The 18,119-nt window shown below is 55.9% G+C and overlaps 1 protein-coding gene across 18 annotated transcripts in view; it reads left to right on the top strand.

Moving 5' to 3' along the window:
• The window catches only part of CACNA1G (calcium voltage-gated channel subunit alpha1 G), a 132,814-nt gene that overhangs the window by 36,577 nt on the left and 78,118 nt on the right, over positions 1–18,119 (top strand). For all 18 annotated transcript variants that reach the window (XM_040530108.1, XM_040530113.1, XM_040530111.1 and 15 more), the window contains exons 4-10: positions 6,127–6,224; positions 8,446–8,605; positions 10,496–10,787; positions 11,304–11,396; positions 13,038–13,836; positions 13,929–13,973; positions 15,456–15,823. In XM_040530108.1, coding sequence (XP_040386042.1) covers positions 6,127–6,224; positions 8,446–8,605; positions 10,496–10,787; positions 11,304–11,396; positions 13,038–13,836; positions 13,929–13,973; positions 15,456–15,823 — 1,855 coding nt within the window. The remainder of the gene's footprint in view (positions 1–6,126; positions 6,225–8,445; positions 8,606–10,495; positions 10,788–11,303; positions 11,397–13,037; positions 13,837–13,928; positions 13,974–15,455; positions 15,824–18,119) is intronic.

Here is an 18,119-nt window from a genome sequence, read left to right on the forward strand (position 1 = left end):
CCAGGGACAGCCACAGGACCGGGCCACTGCCATAGCAGGGGACATCAGGGGACCAGAGCCCGGACTGAAGGTGTAGGTAGAAAACACCTTAAGGACAAAACCAAAAGGCACGCCGGGGGCAGGTCCCAGCCCAGTAAGGCGAAGGGGAGCACAGTGCAGGTGATGTGCTTGGGGCATCCCAGGATACAGGCTTGGGGGGAAATTGGGGAATTTTTCAGAGCCAAGCTGTGGAGGAGAGCGACTGCCAGGGCAATGCTCCGATCCGCTCTGGATTTGTTAGGTACCCCATAAAGCGAGTGGGGTTTTAACATGGGTCTCATGTCAGGGCTTCACCCAGCCTTTCGCCCCTTGGAGCCTGCCCCAAATCTCCCCCAGCCCCTGAACCTCCTTGCAGAGGAGGAGGCAAAGCGTCGGCAGCACAACAGCTCCGCTTCTGCCTGCCCACTGCTTTCCTCCCTGCGGGCAGACCTCCTGCGGAAACCCTTCATAACCACGACCAGCCTAGGAGAGGCTTGCTTCCAAAAGAAGGAAAAAAAAATGGCATTTCAACCATTTCACCCTCCCTCCTCCTCGAGAAGTTTCTGGCCCTGCCGGGGGCTGTGGTCGCAGAGGAACCAATTTCTTGCGTATTTGCCCCAAAGGCAGTGCCGTTGGGCAGTGCTGGGCTGGCCACTTGCGCGGCGTGCCGTTAAGTACTTCTCAGCTCTGTTAAACTGTCCAGACCAATCTCATGAGCTCATGGAGAATAAATGACTTCTTTGTGACAATGTAATGCAATTAGCACTAATTGTAGAGAGTGTAATGTCTGCAACACATCTCTGTAATTACAGCAAAACTTGCTGCAGATGAGGGGAGCGCTACACAGACAAAACTCCGCTTGGTGAAGTGTAGCTTTGGCTGTAGGTTACGGAGCTGTGTGGGGAAAAGGAAAAAAAAAAGTGACGAATAGCATAATTATGTTCCTTTATTTTGAAGGAGAGGATCTGGGGAGTTTGCTTTTTCAAGGAGCGCTTGAAGGTTACCAGGCGCTGCGCACCGGCTCGCTCCCTCCCTCTGAGGGTGGCTTGATGGGATTTCGACCTCTCGCGGCCTAAGACGCAGAGGTGCCAAGGACGGATGCTTGTTTACGCCCAGAAATATGCGGGATCTCTTGCAAGCTCAGCTGGCAAAGTGTGGCTGTGGGGTGCTGATGCTCCTGGCCCCCTGGGGACCCACGGCTGCGCTCTGCCCCTGCCCCGAGCAGGGCGCCAGGAGCTGAGGAAAGCTGAGGAGCACAAGGCAGTGATCGTGCTGCCTGCTCCCTGGCCGGACCCCCGGCCTGCAGGGTTTGGCTTTGGCCAGACAAGGGCCTCTGCAGCCCCGCAGATTGAGCTGTGCTGTAAGCCAGCCTCATCAAACCAAACAAAAAGCAACAAAACCCCGCGGGTTGGTCGTTTCCTCAGGAGGGGGGCTTGCATCAGGTGAGGATTTGGTGCCTCCAGGGCTCCTCTCTGCCTTCTCCAGGCAGGGTCGGGCAGGGCTCCTCTGGGGCTCGGGGTCGGCGTCTGCCTTCCTGCCCCCCCGCGAGCAGGGCTGTGCATCATCCTGTGTTTGAGTTGTGCGGCTCTGCTGTTCCTCCGGGCTCAGTCAGTTGTTTGGCCAAGTGTCCCGTTTGTGCCTTGCTCCTTGGAACGGTGACGGGCCTCCTAGAGGACTTTCTGACAAAGTTGAACACTTCTGGAATATTTTGCTTACAGTTCAGAAGGAGCTGGGGCTGGAGGTGGCTGGCAGCCCGCTTGCTTTTGAAGCAGACATACCGTTTCTTTTTCCCTTTGCTTCCTGAACACTTCTTGTAATGTTTGTTTTTTTTGTTTGTTCTCCCTGTGCTGAAGGCAGTATTAAAGGGTTAGCTCCACCGAAGCTTTCATAAACAACTCTTAAGGATGTCTTGCTCCCTCCTGTTTTCCAAGTGCTGAGTTTCAGGGCTGAGATATGCTGCAGAAAGCCTTGGCGTGTTCGTGGATAGCAGACAGCAAGACACACCACGTTCCCTCGCTCCACCTAAAACAAAAGCACAGGACAGTTTCTGAAAAGCTCTTTAGCCAGAAATTGGGCGCGGAGACAATTCTGCCAGGTGGGTCGCTGCGGGGAGCATCAATCCCACGTCTGTGGTACCCAAAGCAGTGCTCTGGCTGCGTGCTGTGGGTGATGTTCCCAGCCCGTGGCCTCCATCTCTCGGTGCCTCTGTGCTTCAGAGGCAGGCAGGGCTTCTCCGAACCGCGCTGCAGCCACACGAGGCACCCAGGGCTGCATCAGCAAACGGGGTGGGCACGGGGAGGAAAGCTAAGGCATTGGGTGTGGGATCCCAGGCTGCAGCCTCCCGGTGTGACACTGGGCAAAGGCTCCTCTTTCCCCTTCATCCCTTAAAAGAAATAATAGAAAGGCGGGGGTGAAAGCTACTTTTTCGTGCCCCCTCTGTTTGCTCATAGCGGTCTCCAGCACCTCAGGGCACCTTGAAGCAGCACCCCGGGACCGTGGCTGCGCATTGCTGGCAGTCGGGTAATTGTGCGTGTGAGCGGTCGGGTAATTGTGCGTGTGAGCGGGCGATTTGCACACACAATTACCCGATGTGCAGCCGCCCTCCCCACCGACTGCAGCAGAGGCCGTGCCTGGCCCTCAGCAACACCGGTGCTGCTGGCCAGCCGCGGGGAGCCTCCTGCCTCGTCCCCGGGGGGCAGCGGTGACAGAGCCAAGCCAAGCCACCAGCCGTGACCCCAAACGTCCGGGTGTCCCCACGGGGGTCCCAGCTTGGCCATGGGGTGCTTTCGGTGAACGCCTCGGGCACTGCTCCCTGCCAGCCTCCCGCAGCCTCCCAGGCAGAGCAGCCTCGGCGCAGGGAGGCTGCTGTTTCAGCAAGCCCTCAGCAGCCTCCCTCGCAGCCCAGCTGACTCAAACCTACCTGCAAAAAGGGGTATTTTTTGGAAGTTTTAGGACTTTTTTTTTTTTTTTTGAGAGAAATCTCATTTCTCCCAGTTTTTCAGCTTCAGCTGAACTTGCTGCTGCTCCAAAAGCCCTGTTTTTCAGGTGTCCTGGCTGGGACTCACGGTGCCTCTGCACAGCCGGATCCAGGGGCTCACACTACCTCCACCACTTTTATTTTTATTCCGTCGGGCTGGAATAAAATGGAAAGTTTTCAAATTAACAACGCCCACGGATGCGGTGAGACTCGCGAGGCTCGGAAAGCAACGCCTGAGTGAAAAGCAGAGCACAGCGAAGCCTGCGAGGGCCGGGAGGAAATTTCATCCTGGCTTTCTACAGATACGGCACCGCCTAAATAATTCGCCTTTGTCTTTCCCAGTGCTGATGGCTTAATATCATCCACCGATTGCTGCGCTTTGTAGATAAGGGGTGTCTGTGTGCCTGGGGTTGGAGAGCTCCTAGCGCTGCGTAAATCTGTGTCCCGGCAGCTCCATGGCGGGGGGGGGCAGCTCTTGAGGTCATGGCTCCAGTGCAGGTGGGGGCTGTCACCACGCTGCTTTGGTCACTTCGGTCACGTCCCTGCCTGCGTCGTGTCCCCAGGTCCTTGGCTGTCCCCACGCTGTGGGTGGCAGGGAGGCAGGATGCGGCCGCCCAGGGCACTGCGGGGGCTCCCTGTGGAGAGCTCACGGCCGCGGGCACGGCTCCATCCGCAGCCCGGGCTGGCAGCGTTTACATCTCATTTAGATCAGACACAGCCCAGCGAGCTGCCAGGCCATCCCCAGGCAGGACAGGAACAGGCTCCTGCTGCCTGCTCTGTCCAGAGCTGTCCCTCCTGTGCCCCGTCTGTCTGTCTGTCTGTCCTGCTGTGAGCCCCAGGACCTCTCCCTCTGGGAGGAGTGCTTGCCAAAGGCTTCATCAGCTCTTTTCATGCATCCCCCCAGCAGCTCGTTGAACGTCTGGCTTTGCAGATGCTCTGCTTGTATTCTTAGAAAGTCCAAAGTGTTTCTGAAATGTTTCCTCCTTCTTTCTGAATAACTCCGGCGACCAGAGTCTGCCGAGCACTCTGATGAGTCTCAGCGTCTGATGCGGATCCACCCTACTTAATGCCGAGCATTTTTCTGAACTTTTAACTTTGCTGGGCACTCGGGACCGCAGCAGAGGCTTTGACAGGTGTCGTGCTTTCACAGTGGAGCAGAAATGACATTCGGGCTGAAGCTTTGTCGTGGGCTTTTTACACCATGGATTCTCAGTGCGCCGATGCGATATGGGCTGGTAAATGCTCCTGTCACCTCCCTGGTGCTCAGCACCCTGATGTTTGCTCTCCCTGGGGAGCTTTGCTGGCCAGGGACTGGATTGATCCCTCCTGTGCATGGGAGAAGACCTCTGAGCTGGTGGGTGCTCACTGGTGATGCCCTTCAGTGACTGTTCCCCCCCACACCCACCTGCTCCTGGTCCTGGTATTGAGCTCTTTGCTCAAGGTAGTGGGATCCTTTTTTTTTTTTAATTTGACATTATAATTGTTTTTTAGTACGTTAAATCAAACCGCGTTCTACAACATGCTCTTTGCAGATTACAAGCACGCTCATCTCTGGGAGTGAGTCTGGAGCTGTCGTTAATCAGAAAACGATTTGTCTTGGTGCAAATAATCATGTGCTGCTCTGAATTTTGCTGTTCGCCTCTGTTTTAATTATGGATGAAAGAAAAGCAGTATGTTCGACATGGGCTTTTTACCAGAATCCTGCAAACCATATGAAAATCTCATTTCCAAACACCGAGGGGTATTTTAGAGCTGTTAGAGGCCAGGGAAGCTTTGGTGGCTCTCCCTGGGGGGGACACAGCTCCAGAATAGGGTCAGTGCCATGCCCTGCAGAGGGAGCCTGACCTTGCATGAGGTCAGATGTGCCCCCGTGGCCCTGCCACCATCCTGCCTGGCCAGAGGACGAGGACAAAACCGTGGTGGCTGCATGTGGTGCTCCTGGCTAGGATGCAGAAGAATTTATTGAGGCTGCTTTGGTCTTAGCTATGGTTTGGTAGCCATCGTTGTTGGAGCCTGCAAAGAGAAACGGGGTTAGGCATCACTGCGTCAGGTGTGGAGCCATAGGTTTTGGGGATCACACCAAGAGCTCATCTCCAGCAGGTAGGGATGGGGCAGCACCAAATACCTTTGAGCAAGGCACCAGCAACGCCTCCTCCAGCAGCCAGTGTCTGAGCAGGTGAGGGTAATTCGGGCTGGGACAGGCGTGAAGATGGCTGGGAGCAGAGAGCCTGTCTGTGAGACGGGGCTGGGAGAGCTCGCTTTGTTTGGCTTTGCAGAATCAAGGCTGGGAGATGTGCTTTGTGCTCTGTCAATACGTCGGGTGGGTAAACACCGGCGACACAGAACGGCTCCAGGAGCAACTTAAAAGGCAGCGCTGGCGTAAGAGCAAATGCATGTGAGCTCGCCCTGAATAAATTGAGGCTGGAAATTAGGCTGCTAACCATCAAAGCTGAAGGGAGGGAACCACCCAACTTGCTTCAAGATGGAACTTGATAATTTTCGGAAGAGATTAATATCCTGTGGTTGCCTGCAGCAGCAGGAGCCCGGCTGTGCAGGGAGCCTCGCGGTTCTGTCGTCGTGTTTGCCTGGCTCTGCCTCTTCAGAGATGCTTTTCGGCAGGTCTCTCGTGCTTTCCTCCAGGACGAGGGCCAAATCCCAGCAGTGACATGGCTGGTGGCCCCGCTGTGCTTGAGCAAAGGTGTTGTGAGCAGGATGAGATGGTGCTGGGCTGCCCCAGGGTCTCTCACAGGTGAACTGCAGCCTTGGGCGAAGTCAGGTGAAGGTGGCGCCTCGTTGTGCTGAGCTGTAAAATGGGAGCAATCAGTCGTTATAAACAGGGCTCTGTCTGGCAATTTCCCTCCTGCAGTGAGCAGGGACTTTGAGAAGCTTCTGCCCTGGATCCTGTGCAGAAGCAGTAACCAGAGCAGATGAGAGAGAGGTGAGAGATCTGGCTGCGTGCGCTCATTGACTTTATTCTGATCTGTAAACAGCCCTTAATGAATTCCTCTGGTAAACCTTTTGGAGGGGAGAGACACAGTAAAATTCCTTCAGTGAGCAGTTGGCATACAGTTTAATATGCAGTGTTTGATAATCCCGAAGACCCTTGACACTCGTCCCTGTCTGCCTTGCAGGATGCTGGAGTACTCGCTGGACCTGCAGAACGTCAGCTTCTCAGCCGTGCGCACTGTACGCGTCCTGCGGCCACTCAGGGCCATTAACAGAGTCCCCAGTAAGTCGGATTTTTGCTCTTCCCTTTATAATTTTTTTATATCTGTGCCCCAAAGGTGGGAGAACAAACACTGATGCTTCCCATCTTCCATCAAACGTTCGCCCAGGCCCTGGTGGTTCTAGGTCATACCACCGTTCCTGGGTTTCCAGTGCCTGGCACTTTCCTATTTCAAACAATATTCCTGTCTGTGCCCTTGGGTGCCACCAGACAAGATGTCTGTCCCAGGCCTGTGTTCAGACTCCTTTCTTTCTCATCTGAAGAGGGCCTTAGGAGGCTGCGAAGGTGAAGGGATGCAGGTGGTGGGGAGCCAACAGCCTTTCCCATGCAGCGTGGGCAGAGGGATCCAAGCCCTCCCTGCACTCCCCAATTCTTTCCTGGAGAAGCTGGGACACAGAAATCGTGTCATGCCTGGAGGCAGCCCCTGGGAGGCACTGAGGAGCCTCCTCGTGCAGCATCTCTTGCTCCGCTCCCCACAGCTGGTCTGTGCAGCAAACCTTGCCTGCAGAGCTGCCTGGGTGCCCATCCAAGTACTCCAACCACAGCATAAAAGAGCCACCGTTTTTGTAAATTTAGCATAGCCCACTCTCAAACTGATGGCCACATGCAGTTCTGCCTGCTGGTTTCACCATAGAGAAGATTCCTCACCTGCCCTAAGAATCGAGGTACTGGTTTTAATGCGAAATGATTCATCCAAGCCTTTTTCTCCCTGGGCAGCAAAGTGAGTCCTGCTGCTGGGGGATTCACAGCCTCATGTGAGTGCAGCGATGCTCTGAGGCTTGTGAAGTACCCAGGGAGCACCAGGAAACATTGCAAGATCTTCCTCTTGGAGAGAGAGTTGCCAGCTCCAGCATTGCAGCAGGCAGCCCAGCCCACTGCTCAGAGCTGCCTTGGCCATTGCAAACCCCCAAACCCCGTCCTATTCCCCAGATTTCCTGCTGCGCTGTGGGAGAGAGCCAGTGAGCCCTGTGCCCACCCTGAGGCTGCAAGGATGGGGTGTGCTAGGTGTGGGTATGGCTGTTAGAGGTGTCCTTCTCCTGCTCCTGCAGCCCTGGGTGCTGGATTCAGCGTTGTTTTAGCCAAATTGCCTCCAGGCGTGAACCCCTGTGCCTCAATGAGCACTGATCAGCTCCAGCTCTGTGCTGGAAGTGCCTGGGCTCCGTTTATTTTTCTGGTCCCGACTCTGAACCTGGCTTGCTGCTGCTGGTTCAGACATTACTGTACCCTCCGAATCCTCTCTGTGATGGGTTTTTTTCCCCGCTGCTGAGCTGACGGATGGCTGAATTTATCTGCCACCGTCTGACTGGGGATGTAACTCACTTAATGTGTTTTCAAATCCCGGGTAATTCATCTTGGCTCCTGTGCAACGTAGTTATGATGGGATAGAAATATAAGGTGGGGAAAGAAAGTGGAGAGTTTTGTATGATGATAAATGCAGCAACCACGGAAAGTCACTCGAGTTAATTAGGAGTTGACTCATGGTGGTTGCTCCCCAGCAGAGGAGTAAAAGGAAAAACCTGAGGGAGGAAACGACAGCATCAGAAAGCTTCTTGAAGTATTGAAGTAAAGGAAGCAATAGTAAGGGTGCCTTTAAATGAAAATCAATGTAAGCGAGTGAGAGAATGCAGAAGATGGGGAAGGAAGGAGAGAGAGAGATGAGCAGAATATTAGAGAGATGTCAGATAAAATCAATTTTTTTGTGTGTAAATGTCAAGTTGAAGTCACCATCAATTTGTCTTTGTTACAGAACTGGCTGTTCCTGAGCTCGTGAGAATAAACTGCCAGAGAAAATCCTGTGTTTGAAGGAAAAGAGGGGATTTAGGGTAGATGAGAGGAGTTAGGAAGGGAAGGGAATTTTAGTACAGCCTGAGTGGGGAAAGCAATAGGCCTGAGCAAGGGAGGTGTCAGAGTCGGATCTTGGGGAAGGAGGGGCGCTGGTAATTGGCAGAAAACTTTGAGAGGAGAAGAGGAATTGGGACGGGGAGTGGAGGAAGGGAGAGGAGAGGGGAAGGTGAGCTGTGTGCCTGGGAGTGGGGCCGGGCTGGACGGGGGTACCCGGGGTGGGTGGTGGGGCTGGAGGGGGGCCTGCAGCATGTGGGGGATGAGGGGAGCAGAGGGGAAGGAAGGGTATAGATGGAGGGGAAAAGGTCAGGAGGCCATGGATGGAAGGAGAAAATTCAGTGCAGATTTTCCCTCTTCGGTGACTGCTTCCTCCTCCCCTCAGGTATGCGCATCCTGGTGACGCTGCTCCTGGACACGCTGCCTATGCTGGGGAACGTCCTCCTCCTCTGCTTCTTCGTCTTCTTCATCTTCGGCATCGTGGGAGTCCAGCTCTGGGCGGGTTTGCTCAGGAATCGCTGCTTCCTCCCCGAGAACTTCAGCATGTGAGTCCTGTGGCCGTGTCCATGGCTGGAGCGTGGGGGAGCGTTGGGGCTGTCCAGCAGAAAGCCCTGGTCCTCTGTGCACGGTCCCAGCTCCAAAATGCCACCACGGCTCCTGCCATGGTGCACATGGATGGAGCCGGGCCAGCTGCAGCAATTTGCCATTCGCATCCCGCAGTGCTGCCCTTAGCCCTCGGCCGGCGCTGGGAAGCCACTGTGATTGATAAGAGCCTCCAAGAAAACAACCAGGCTTAAGAGCTGAGGCTTTCTAAATTCAGCATATCGTTAACGTGTGACCTTTTCTGCATTCGTCAGGATGCCGAGACCTGAATCCCGTTCAGCAGCTGGGAGTGCTTATTGGTATGGCATTTGTGGTCCCACCTGAACCCCAGGGGAGGCTGATGGAGCTGGGCACACACTTCATGATGCTAGACACTTCTTAGTCTCGGAGCAGGAGACAGTCCCTGCCTAAAAGTGCTAATTTTTCACAGATCCCAGCCCCCAGATTTGTGCTCGGTGATTTGGTTGTCTTCATATACAGCAACCGTGCTGCAAATAGTGCCGGGAGCCCAGCACTGCGAGGAGCATCCCAGCCTGGCAGCCTTTGGGGCTGTAATTAGGGCTTCTCAGATGCAAAACAGCTCCAAAACTGTCACCTCTTGGTGCTTCGCCTCCAAACGCAGCCTCCCTGGTTCTGATCCAGCTGGATCCACACTGGTATGCACGAGTGTGTAAAGCAGAGGCTCTCCCTTTGCACACCCGACGATAATGATGGGCTCTCAAGCCCGGAGCTGGCATGAGGCACCTCTTAGCCTCTCCCACATATCCCCCAACCGTCTGCCACCCCCTGCAGGCTGTGCCCCCCAGCGGAAATCAGGGGAGCCATTACCAGGACCCCGCTAAGTAAATGGCATTAGGGCACGGGGACTCCTTCACCCTTGGGTAAATCCAACCAAGCTACAGGTTTGGGTGCCTCTTAATTGAGCCAGAATTCCAGGGGTTTTGATAAGCTCTGAAGGGTATTAGAGGCAATTCTGCAGGATTTAACCGGGCTGAACTAGGCTTAAAAGTATCTTTGCGAGCTTTAGTGAGAGTACTGGCTGCATTAAGGAGGCAGCTTCTTGCTCTGGAAGCAGCCAGTTTCTGGCTGGCCATGGCTTGTTTCATCTCTCTGAGTGTTTTTGCCATGCTTGCTGTAGTAAGGCCACCCTCAGAGGGAATTTATAGCGTATCTATGGGCTGAACAGTCACTGAATTGTAGATGGAGGCCACGCCTCTGGCTTTAGAAAGGCCTGGGAGGTCCTTGTTCATAGAGTCTCCCTAAGCTGTGCTCAGCATCACTAGGACAGGAGATACAGGAGCTTGAAGTGGCCAATTTCCATCTTAGTGCAGCAAAGAGCGTTCAGAGAAGTGCTGCTAGGCTAAACCCTGCTCTTAGTGCCCCAGGTCAAAGCCGTTGGTCTTCCAGATGGAGAGACTCTTCGTAATGCCGTCAGAGGGGTCGCTCCAAAGCCACAACACAGCAGTGCTTCACCAGTCTGACCAACCTCTTCCACTTCTTGTCTGATTTCTTTTTCTATTCCTCTATTTCCATCTATTTCTCTCCCCTTCTATTGATGAAGAGTTTGTATGGGGCAGGGATCAGGGGTCCCAGCCCTGCCAGCGACACGCTGAGTGACTGAGTGCACTGCCTCAGTTTCCCTAAGCCCTGACAGGGACATCATCTCCCCCAGGGGGGCTGCAGAAAGCCCAAGGGGATTTAAGCAAACAATCAATCAAAAATCCCTTTACGATGCAGAATAAAAGATGTCACTTTGTTGTCGCCACGTTTGTTACCACACCAGACTGCCTGCAGTCTGTGTGCAAACCCCAGCCCTGTCTGGCCCCTTTCAGCCCCTACACGGTGGATTTGGAGCGGTACTACCAGACAGAGAACGAAGACGAGAACCCCTTCATCTGCTCCCAGCCCCGCGAGAACGGGATGCGCTACTGCCGCAGCATCCCGACGCGCAGGGAGGAGGGCCTCGAGTGCACCCTGGATTACTACTCCTACAATGACACCACCAACACGTCCTGTGTCAACTGGAACCAGTATTACACCAACTGCTCAGCCGGGGAGCACAACCCCTTCAAGGGTGCCATCAACTTCGACAACATCGGCTACGCCTGGATTGCCATCTTTCAGGTGAGCCTGGCGTGCAAACCGTCACAGGGCAGGGGTGGGACGGCTGGTGGTGCCTCCCCAGATGTTGTGGGGCTGTGCAACCCCATTCCCAGGGCTGTGGCGCACCAGCAAGCACTTCTGTAGTAGCACAAGGATGCTCGAAATGGCAGGGAGACAGCTTGATGCCTGCTTTGATGATGGTTCCGTGGACAAAAGTCTGGTCCCAAATGCTGTGTGGGTGCGGGAGGACCGTGCTGATGTAGAGCAGAGCCTAGAGCCTGCTGTTCTCTCTGCAAAGTGCAGAGTTGGCCTTACATCCAGCTGGAAAAGAAGGGCTGGATGCAGCCCTCGCTGTGGGCCACCAGCGCTGTGGCTATCAGCACTGGTGGGAACGGGATTTGGTTCCTTGGTGTCCCGTACTGCACCCAAACCGGCTATGGGGTGTCGGAATTGGCCCAGGCAGGAGAAATGTTGCTTGTTCTCTTGGTGCTGTAATGGAGCCTTGCCGGGTTGGTTTTCCCTTCCTGCCTCCACCAGGTCATCACACTGGAAGGCTGGGTGGACATCATGTACTTCGTCATGGACGCGCACTCCTTCTACAACTTCATCTACTTCATCCTCCTGATCATCGTGAGTGGCCTCACAGGGATGGGGGATCTCCAGGTGTTGTGGAGGGGGTGGAGTGGCCGAGAGGAGCAGGCGGATAGCACAGGGGGTGTGAGGCTGGTCCCACGTAGCAGAAACCAGCCTGCCACAGGACATGCAGCTTCGGCACAGTGCTGCGTTGTGCTGCAAAGGGAAGGTGCATGTAAGCTATGGTAGATACACTGCTGTTGCTTCTCCTACTTCTCTCCTTGTCCTCCGAGGTCCTCTCCCTTAGCTGCCTCCTTGAGTTTAGGTTTAAAAGCAGGGAAATTTCCCTGATCAGGTCATGAGCCATGGAAGGGAGGAGGCTGCCCAGAGGTTCCCCCGTACCGAAGAGCCCAGCTGGCTGGGCCTCGGTGCAGAGGGGGCGTTTAGGGAAAGCAGCCCCAAACTTCAGAGAGCAGAGGAAGAAAGGAGGGAAGGGATGACTGCCCACAGCCCACCCACGCTTCCCAGCGTCAGCCGAGACCACCCACAAAGGAGCCAACAAAGAGTATCGGAGGGGTGGGCTCCACCATGGGCTTCATCTACGCGAGCGGCGGTGTCTCCTGTGAGTGGAGGAGCTCATTGTCTAGACTCCCTTTATCGTCAAGGGAGAAAAATAGGTGCTTTAAGGGGCTGATTCATCTGCTCCTGAGGTAGACATTCAAAATAAATTAGATGCATTGCAGACTTGATGTGCCTATTCCTCTCCTGACTCTAAAGGATCATTAGGTGCCTCACTCAGATGTAGCTGAGATAAGTGAGATGAGTCCCTTTCTTCCTGTCTAATTGGACTCAATCCAGCAAAATAGCTGCACATCCTCCATTAGACCATTGTGGGGATTTCTGGTCCTCATCAAACCAGGACTCAAACCCTGATGGGAAGGTAGGAGGCTGTTTAGCCCATGATGCTTTTTCTGGTTCATCTATTAGCTTTCCCCAAAAAAAGAAGCTCTCTGCGTCCCCAAAACAGCAGAGAGGAAGGACAAACAGTGCTTTCCCGGGTGCCGTGCAGGCACTGCTAGCACTTTGTGGCAGCCCGTTAGCATATCAGAAATTCCTTGTGATCCAGGCTGGCATCTGCGGAAAGCAGGACCTTGTGAAAACCCTGGTTGGAAATAAAATCTCAAAGCTGTGGATGCAGACTGCTGCTGCCCTTGCGTAACAGTAAGCCGCAAATCCCGTTAGCAGGGGAAAGGGATCTGCTCGCAAGCTACCCACACACTGCCAGAAAAATCGCTCCTATCAGGAGGGCTCAGCGCATTCATCGTAATGCCACTAATTGCGATAATTACAACTGCTGTCTGCGAAGAGAGAAAAACACGATCTTAAAAGAGCAAAAGCTTTTTGTCAAAATAATCTCCTCCTGCCTTTGATCTCTGACGTCCTCCATGGAGCTGTGGCGTGGGAGTCCCTGGGGTGGGGACTTGGGGGGCTTGTCCTGGGGGATGAGTCAGGCATGCTGTGGTCCTGGTTTGTGGTCCTTGATGGGGGACACCAGGGCTGGCTGGTGGACCTCAATGGGTGACACCAGGGCCAGATGGGGTTTGCCCCCTGCTCCTTGCATGGTGGTGTAGGGCAAGGAAGGGCCGTGGGGTGGGCAGGGCTGAGGACATGGGGCTCTGATGGCTCCCATCCCCTTAGGTGGGCTCCTTCTTCATGATCAACCTCTGCCTCGTGGTGATAGCGACACAGTTCTCGGAGACGAAGCAGCGCGAGAGCCAGCTGATGAAGGAGCAGCGGGTGCGCTACCTGTCCAACGCCAGCACCCTGGCCAGCTTTTCGGAGCCGGGCAGCTGCTACGATGAGCTCCTCAAGTACCTGGTTTACATTGCCCGTAAAGGCAGCAAGCAGCTCGTGGAGGTCTACCGGGTGGCGGGCGTGAGGATGGGCTTCCTTGCCAGCCCCACCAGCAAGGTGGGGGCCGACCGGCACTCCGGCAAGCGCCGGGCCAGGAAAAGGTCCTCGGTGCACCACCTCATCCATCACCACCACCACCACCACCACCACTACCACTTGGGAAACGGCAACCTGCGGGCGCCCCGTGCCAGCCCGGAGATCAGCGACGTGGACACCAGCTCCCTCCACAATGGCACCAACCGGCTGATGCTGCCCCCGTCAGCACCAAACCCCGGCACCGCTCCCGGCACCACCGAGTCCGTGCACAGCATCTACCACGCCGACTGCCACGTGGAGCCGCTGCGCTGCCGGCCATCCCTCCCACAGCCGGCTCTTGGCTTGCCGAGCCCAGAAGGTGTCCCCAGGGGCATGGGGGGCGGCAAGGTGTACCCCACGGTGCACCCCAGCACCTCCCATGAGGTGCTAAAGGAGAAGAGCCTGGGGGAGGCGGCGGTGGGGGCCGGCAGCAGCACGCTGACCAGCCTGAACATCCCGCCCGGGCCGTACAGCACCATGCACAAGCTGCTGGAGACGCAGAGCACGGGTGAGTGCCGGGGCTGGGCATCGGCGTGGGGCTTCCTTGCACAAACGTAAGCTCTGTTCTGATTGCCTTCTCTTTCGTCCACGTCTTTCCAGGGTTCTTTTCGGTCCACGTTACGGATAAAGGTGATGGATTTGCAGGTGAGGCCAGTGGGAATCTTCCAACCTACCTAATGCATCTCAGCCACAACAGAGAGAGAGATTTCAAACGTCCAGGCTTTGTACTTGGGGGGGGGGGGGGGAAACAAGGGAAATGAATGGTTTCAATGAACCCATTTTCTTCCCCTTCAAAATCTCCCCCCAAAATACAGTTTATTTTGCGATTGGAGGGAGCACCCCCCAGATCCCCGCACTCCCCAAATCGTCTCAACTCAAGGACACTGCACAGAGCTGGAGCCCAGCCTGCCTGCTTCAAAATAGCCAAGTCCTTTCCTCAGTAAAAGGCAAGGGCTGGTGGGGGCTGCCTGCACCCCGCTCGGTACCAACCTTGGGTGCAGATGCCTCCGGACCGAGGAGAGCTGAGGTTCAGCACACCCTGCAGCGCCCCAGGGCCCCAGGCTGGGGGCGAGGGGGTGTCTGTGTTTCACGACTTCTCAATGGCATTCGCAGATGCCGAGCATTAAAAATCTGCCCTGAGCGATTTGCTCAGGAAGTCTGCAGCAGCGCCAGGAACTGAATGCAGCTCTCCCCAGGCAAGGGTTTCATACCTTCACCGCAAGGCGCTCTTTCCCCTTCCACATCCTGAGGTTTGGGAGCTCGGGCCAACCTCATTCAAACCCTCTTGGCTTCCAGGCAGCATTTCCAGGCCAGGCTTTCCCAGGCAGTAGATGCCATCCCCATCCTGCCACGGTGGCCTTTAACACTGCAGGTTTCGACCTTTCCAGGTGGGACCTGCACAGGGAAGAGCCGAAATCCCCCAGCCTGTGGAGCAGGGCTCTGAGCCGTGCGGTGCTGGGCTTGTGCTCGTGGTGCTGTGCAGGAGTCGGGAGCTTTGCAGCTCGCCTCTCCCCTAGCAGCCAGCTGGTGATGGGGGGAATATCCTGCTGCTGCTGTCCCCCAGGGAGCCACCTGGCAGCTGGGAGCTGCCGTGGGGGGAAGCTGGGGATTTTGGAGCATCAGCAAACAGCAGGAGCAGGAAAGGAGGCTGCTGGCAGCGGTGCTCCCGCTAATTGCAGCTCAGAGAGTGCCAGGGCTGGAGGAGCTGATTGATTTCTCCTGGCCTTCATGGCCAAGGGTGCAAGGAGATGGGTGCTGGGCTGGGGGGGGGCTGGGGGCAGCGAGGAGGGGAGTGAGCGGGGAGCTGGTGCTCAGGGAGCAGGAGCTTTGCTTGGGGATCTTTAACCCTTTGGGAAATGCTCTGCGAGGAGTGAGAAAAGGGCTGGATGTGCAGGTGACTGTGGCTCCTTGCATTAACTGAGGGCTGGGGTGTGCTTTGGCCAGGCAGGTTCATGTTAACACTTGCTGATGGCATCAGAGCTGCCTCTGCTTGGGAGCCCTTTTCCCCTTCACAAATACCTGTCGTGTTGAGGACAATTTTTTGGTGCTATCAGGGGCAGGGGACCTCTCTCACCACCTCCCACCCTGCCTAACAGCCCACCCTCCCCTGCCCCGTTGGCGTTTCAGGTCCCTGCCCGAGCTCCTGCAAGATCTCCAGCCCCTGCACCAAGCTGGACAGCGGCTCCTGCAACCCCGAGGGCTGCCCCTACTGCCTGAAGGCGCTGGCGAGCGAGGCCGAGCAGACGGACAACGAGATGGCGGACTCGGACAGCGAGGAGGGGGTCTACGAGTTCACGCAGGACGCCCACTACAGAGACCAGCGGGACCCCCAGCGCGGCAGGGCCCGGGCCAGGAGCGCTGGCAGGGTGCTGGCCTTCTGGCGCGTGGTGTGCGAGACCTTCCGGAAGATCGTGGACAGCAAATATTTCGGTCGCGGGATCATGGTGGCCATCCTCATCAACACGCTCAGCATGGGCATCGAGTACCACGAGCAGGTGAGCCGGCTCGGCACTTCCAGCTCGCGGGCAGTGACCTTCTGCAGTCCTGGGGGATGGGACGAGGTGATCATCTCTCAAGGTCCCTTCCCATCCCTAATTTTTGTAATCCTGGCCGTGCCAGGGCTGCTCGGCTCCATGCCGAGCCCGCTGCCACGTGGCAGCCGCCGGGGTCGGTGCAGCCGCAGGCAGGAGCCTCTGTTGAAAGCGCGGTCCCCGGGGAGGATGTAACAAATGCCTTCGCCTCCCTGGTGAATGCTCCAGCAGCAGCATGCTGAATCCAAAATAGACTCAGCGCCGGCTATTCCTCCGCTCTATTATCTTGGTCCTTGCAGGCAAGAGGCTGCCTCTGCTCCAGCCACTCATCCGCTTGTCAGCTAGGCGAGCTTTTCCCTGTATGTAGTCATTAAGGAAAGAAGTTGCCACGCTGGAAACATCTCTATAAGGATGACAAGAGCTCTGCTTTCAGAAGCTGCAGTCTGGTCTCTCGCTCGGGTTTTGTGGCTGCATGCCTGGGTGCTGCCCTGCTCCTGCACCGCGTCGTGCCCCGAGCCCCACAGACGCTGCATGGGCACGGGACGGGCTGTTTCCTGGGTTCCTGCAGGTGCATGGTTTGTTGGGGGGAAGAGTTTATTAGCCTGGATGCCGAGATGCTGCAAAACCTTGCTATGTGCCCTCCGGTGCTCGACAGCAGCCGCCATGGTGCTGCTCGCAGGGCGCCGGGGCTCTCCCTCCCGGCCGCAGCCAGCCCTGTCCCTGTGCCAGCCTCTTCTGGGAACTCCCTTGCTTCTGGAGTCATCCTTGTTTACTTCTCCCCCGTCCTGGCACGTTTTCTGTTTGCACAGTCACTCGCTGCTGCATGTGGAGGCGTTTCTCCGCTGCCCGCAGCGCCCCGTGCTAGACCAGCTCCAAGTCTCTGTGTCCTCCCGTGCCGTTAATGCCTCAGTGACTGAGTGGCGGGGGCACTCGGGTGTGCTAAATGTGTCCCTTCCAACCAGCGCCTTCTCCCTGATGGCCTAATGCAGTCTGGCTGGCCAGCCTCGGTTTTCAGCACGCGTTAAGCAGCCGTGCTCTCTGCAGTGCTGCCGGTGGGATCGCCCACCCCACCTCACCTTCGTGCGCTGCCCCTTGTTGGGTGCTCGTGGGGCTGTGTGAGGAAGTGTCCGTGTGTCTGCTTAATTATAAAGATCTTCCCCTTTATATTTCTCCTTTGAGTGGCTGGAAGGTGACAGCGGAGCTGTGGTGGCTCTGTTGCCCACTGCCTTGCTGGGGTTGCCCAAGGGTGGTCAAAGCTCCTTGCCATCTCGAGGAGCACCTCCAGGCTCCTGCTGTGCATGCACCCAGAACCGTCCCGCCTGGATGGATGGCAGGGCAAGCTCCTGGCATCAAGCACCATAAAGACATCAGCTCCTTAATTTTTGAGATCAGGGGAAATCTGGCAGTGGGTTCCCAGCCTCTGCCCCCCCAGCAGGCGGGTGGAAGAAGAGGCGGATTTGGGTGGTGGCTTTGGGTACCAAGGGGAAGGGAGCAGATAGGCATGAGGGGACTCCAGACACTGTGGGTGGTTGCTTTCTCTGATGGTATTTTGAAGCTACTATCGTTCCAGATTCCTTTCTCCCAGGCATGTGGAGTGAACAGCGGAGCTGTTTTTATTAGTTCATCTGCTTAAAGTGGTGGCGGAGAGCGGAGAGGTGTTTTTCTGTGAACTCGGAAGGATTACAGTCTGCAGTTTCATAATCTGACAGTTACGAGAGCAGGAATTAGAGTGGAGAGATGCTGGACCAGGCCTTTCTTCGGGGATGATAAACACTGAAACATGTGATTTCTCTTTTACAAGAGCCTTGCCTGGAAGTGCAAGTGATCAGCCTCACCAAATTTATCTTCATTGGCCGATTGTTTGCAAAGAAGTGAGGGGGCTTGAAGAGTACTCGACTCCCTGAATTTCTATATTAAGCTCTCTGCTTATTTAATGAATATTTACCTTGTGGGCTTTTTCACACGAGGCTGGCCGGGGCACACCAGGCTATATTAGGATAAATACTTTCGGGACACGTTTTATGGTGCCGCTGCTTACCAGCACCTTGCCAGGGGGAGAGGCCACAGCAGCAGCTCTGATGCTCCAGGAGGGATGGGATGGTTGGGGTGGGAGGAGGAGGGTGTCCCGTGTCCCCAGCAGCGTGGGGTGGGATTCAGCAGTCCTGGGACCACCCTGGGCTTCAGAACAGAGCTGCTCACCGCTGTAGCCAGGGGAGAGTGGTAAAACCATGGCAGGGGCCTCAGGGTTTCCTCTAAGTTC

Source organism: Cygnus olor, chromosome 18 (assembly GCF_009769625.2).
Source record: "Cygnus olor isolate bCygOlo1 chromosome 18, bCygOlo1.pri.v2, whole genome shotgun sequence".
Taxonomy (NCBI): domain Eukaryota; kingdom Metazoa; phylum Chordata; class Aves; order Anseriformes; family Anatidae; genus Cygnus; species Cygnus olor.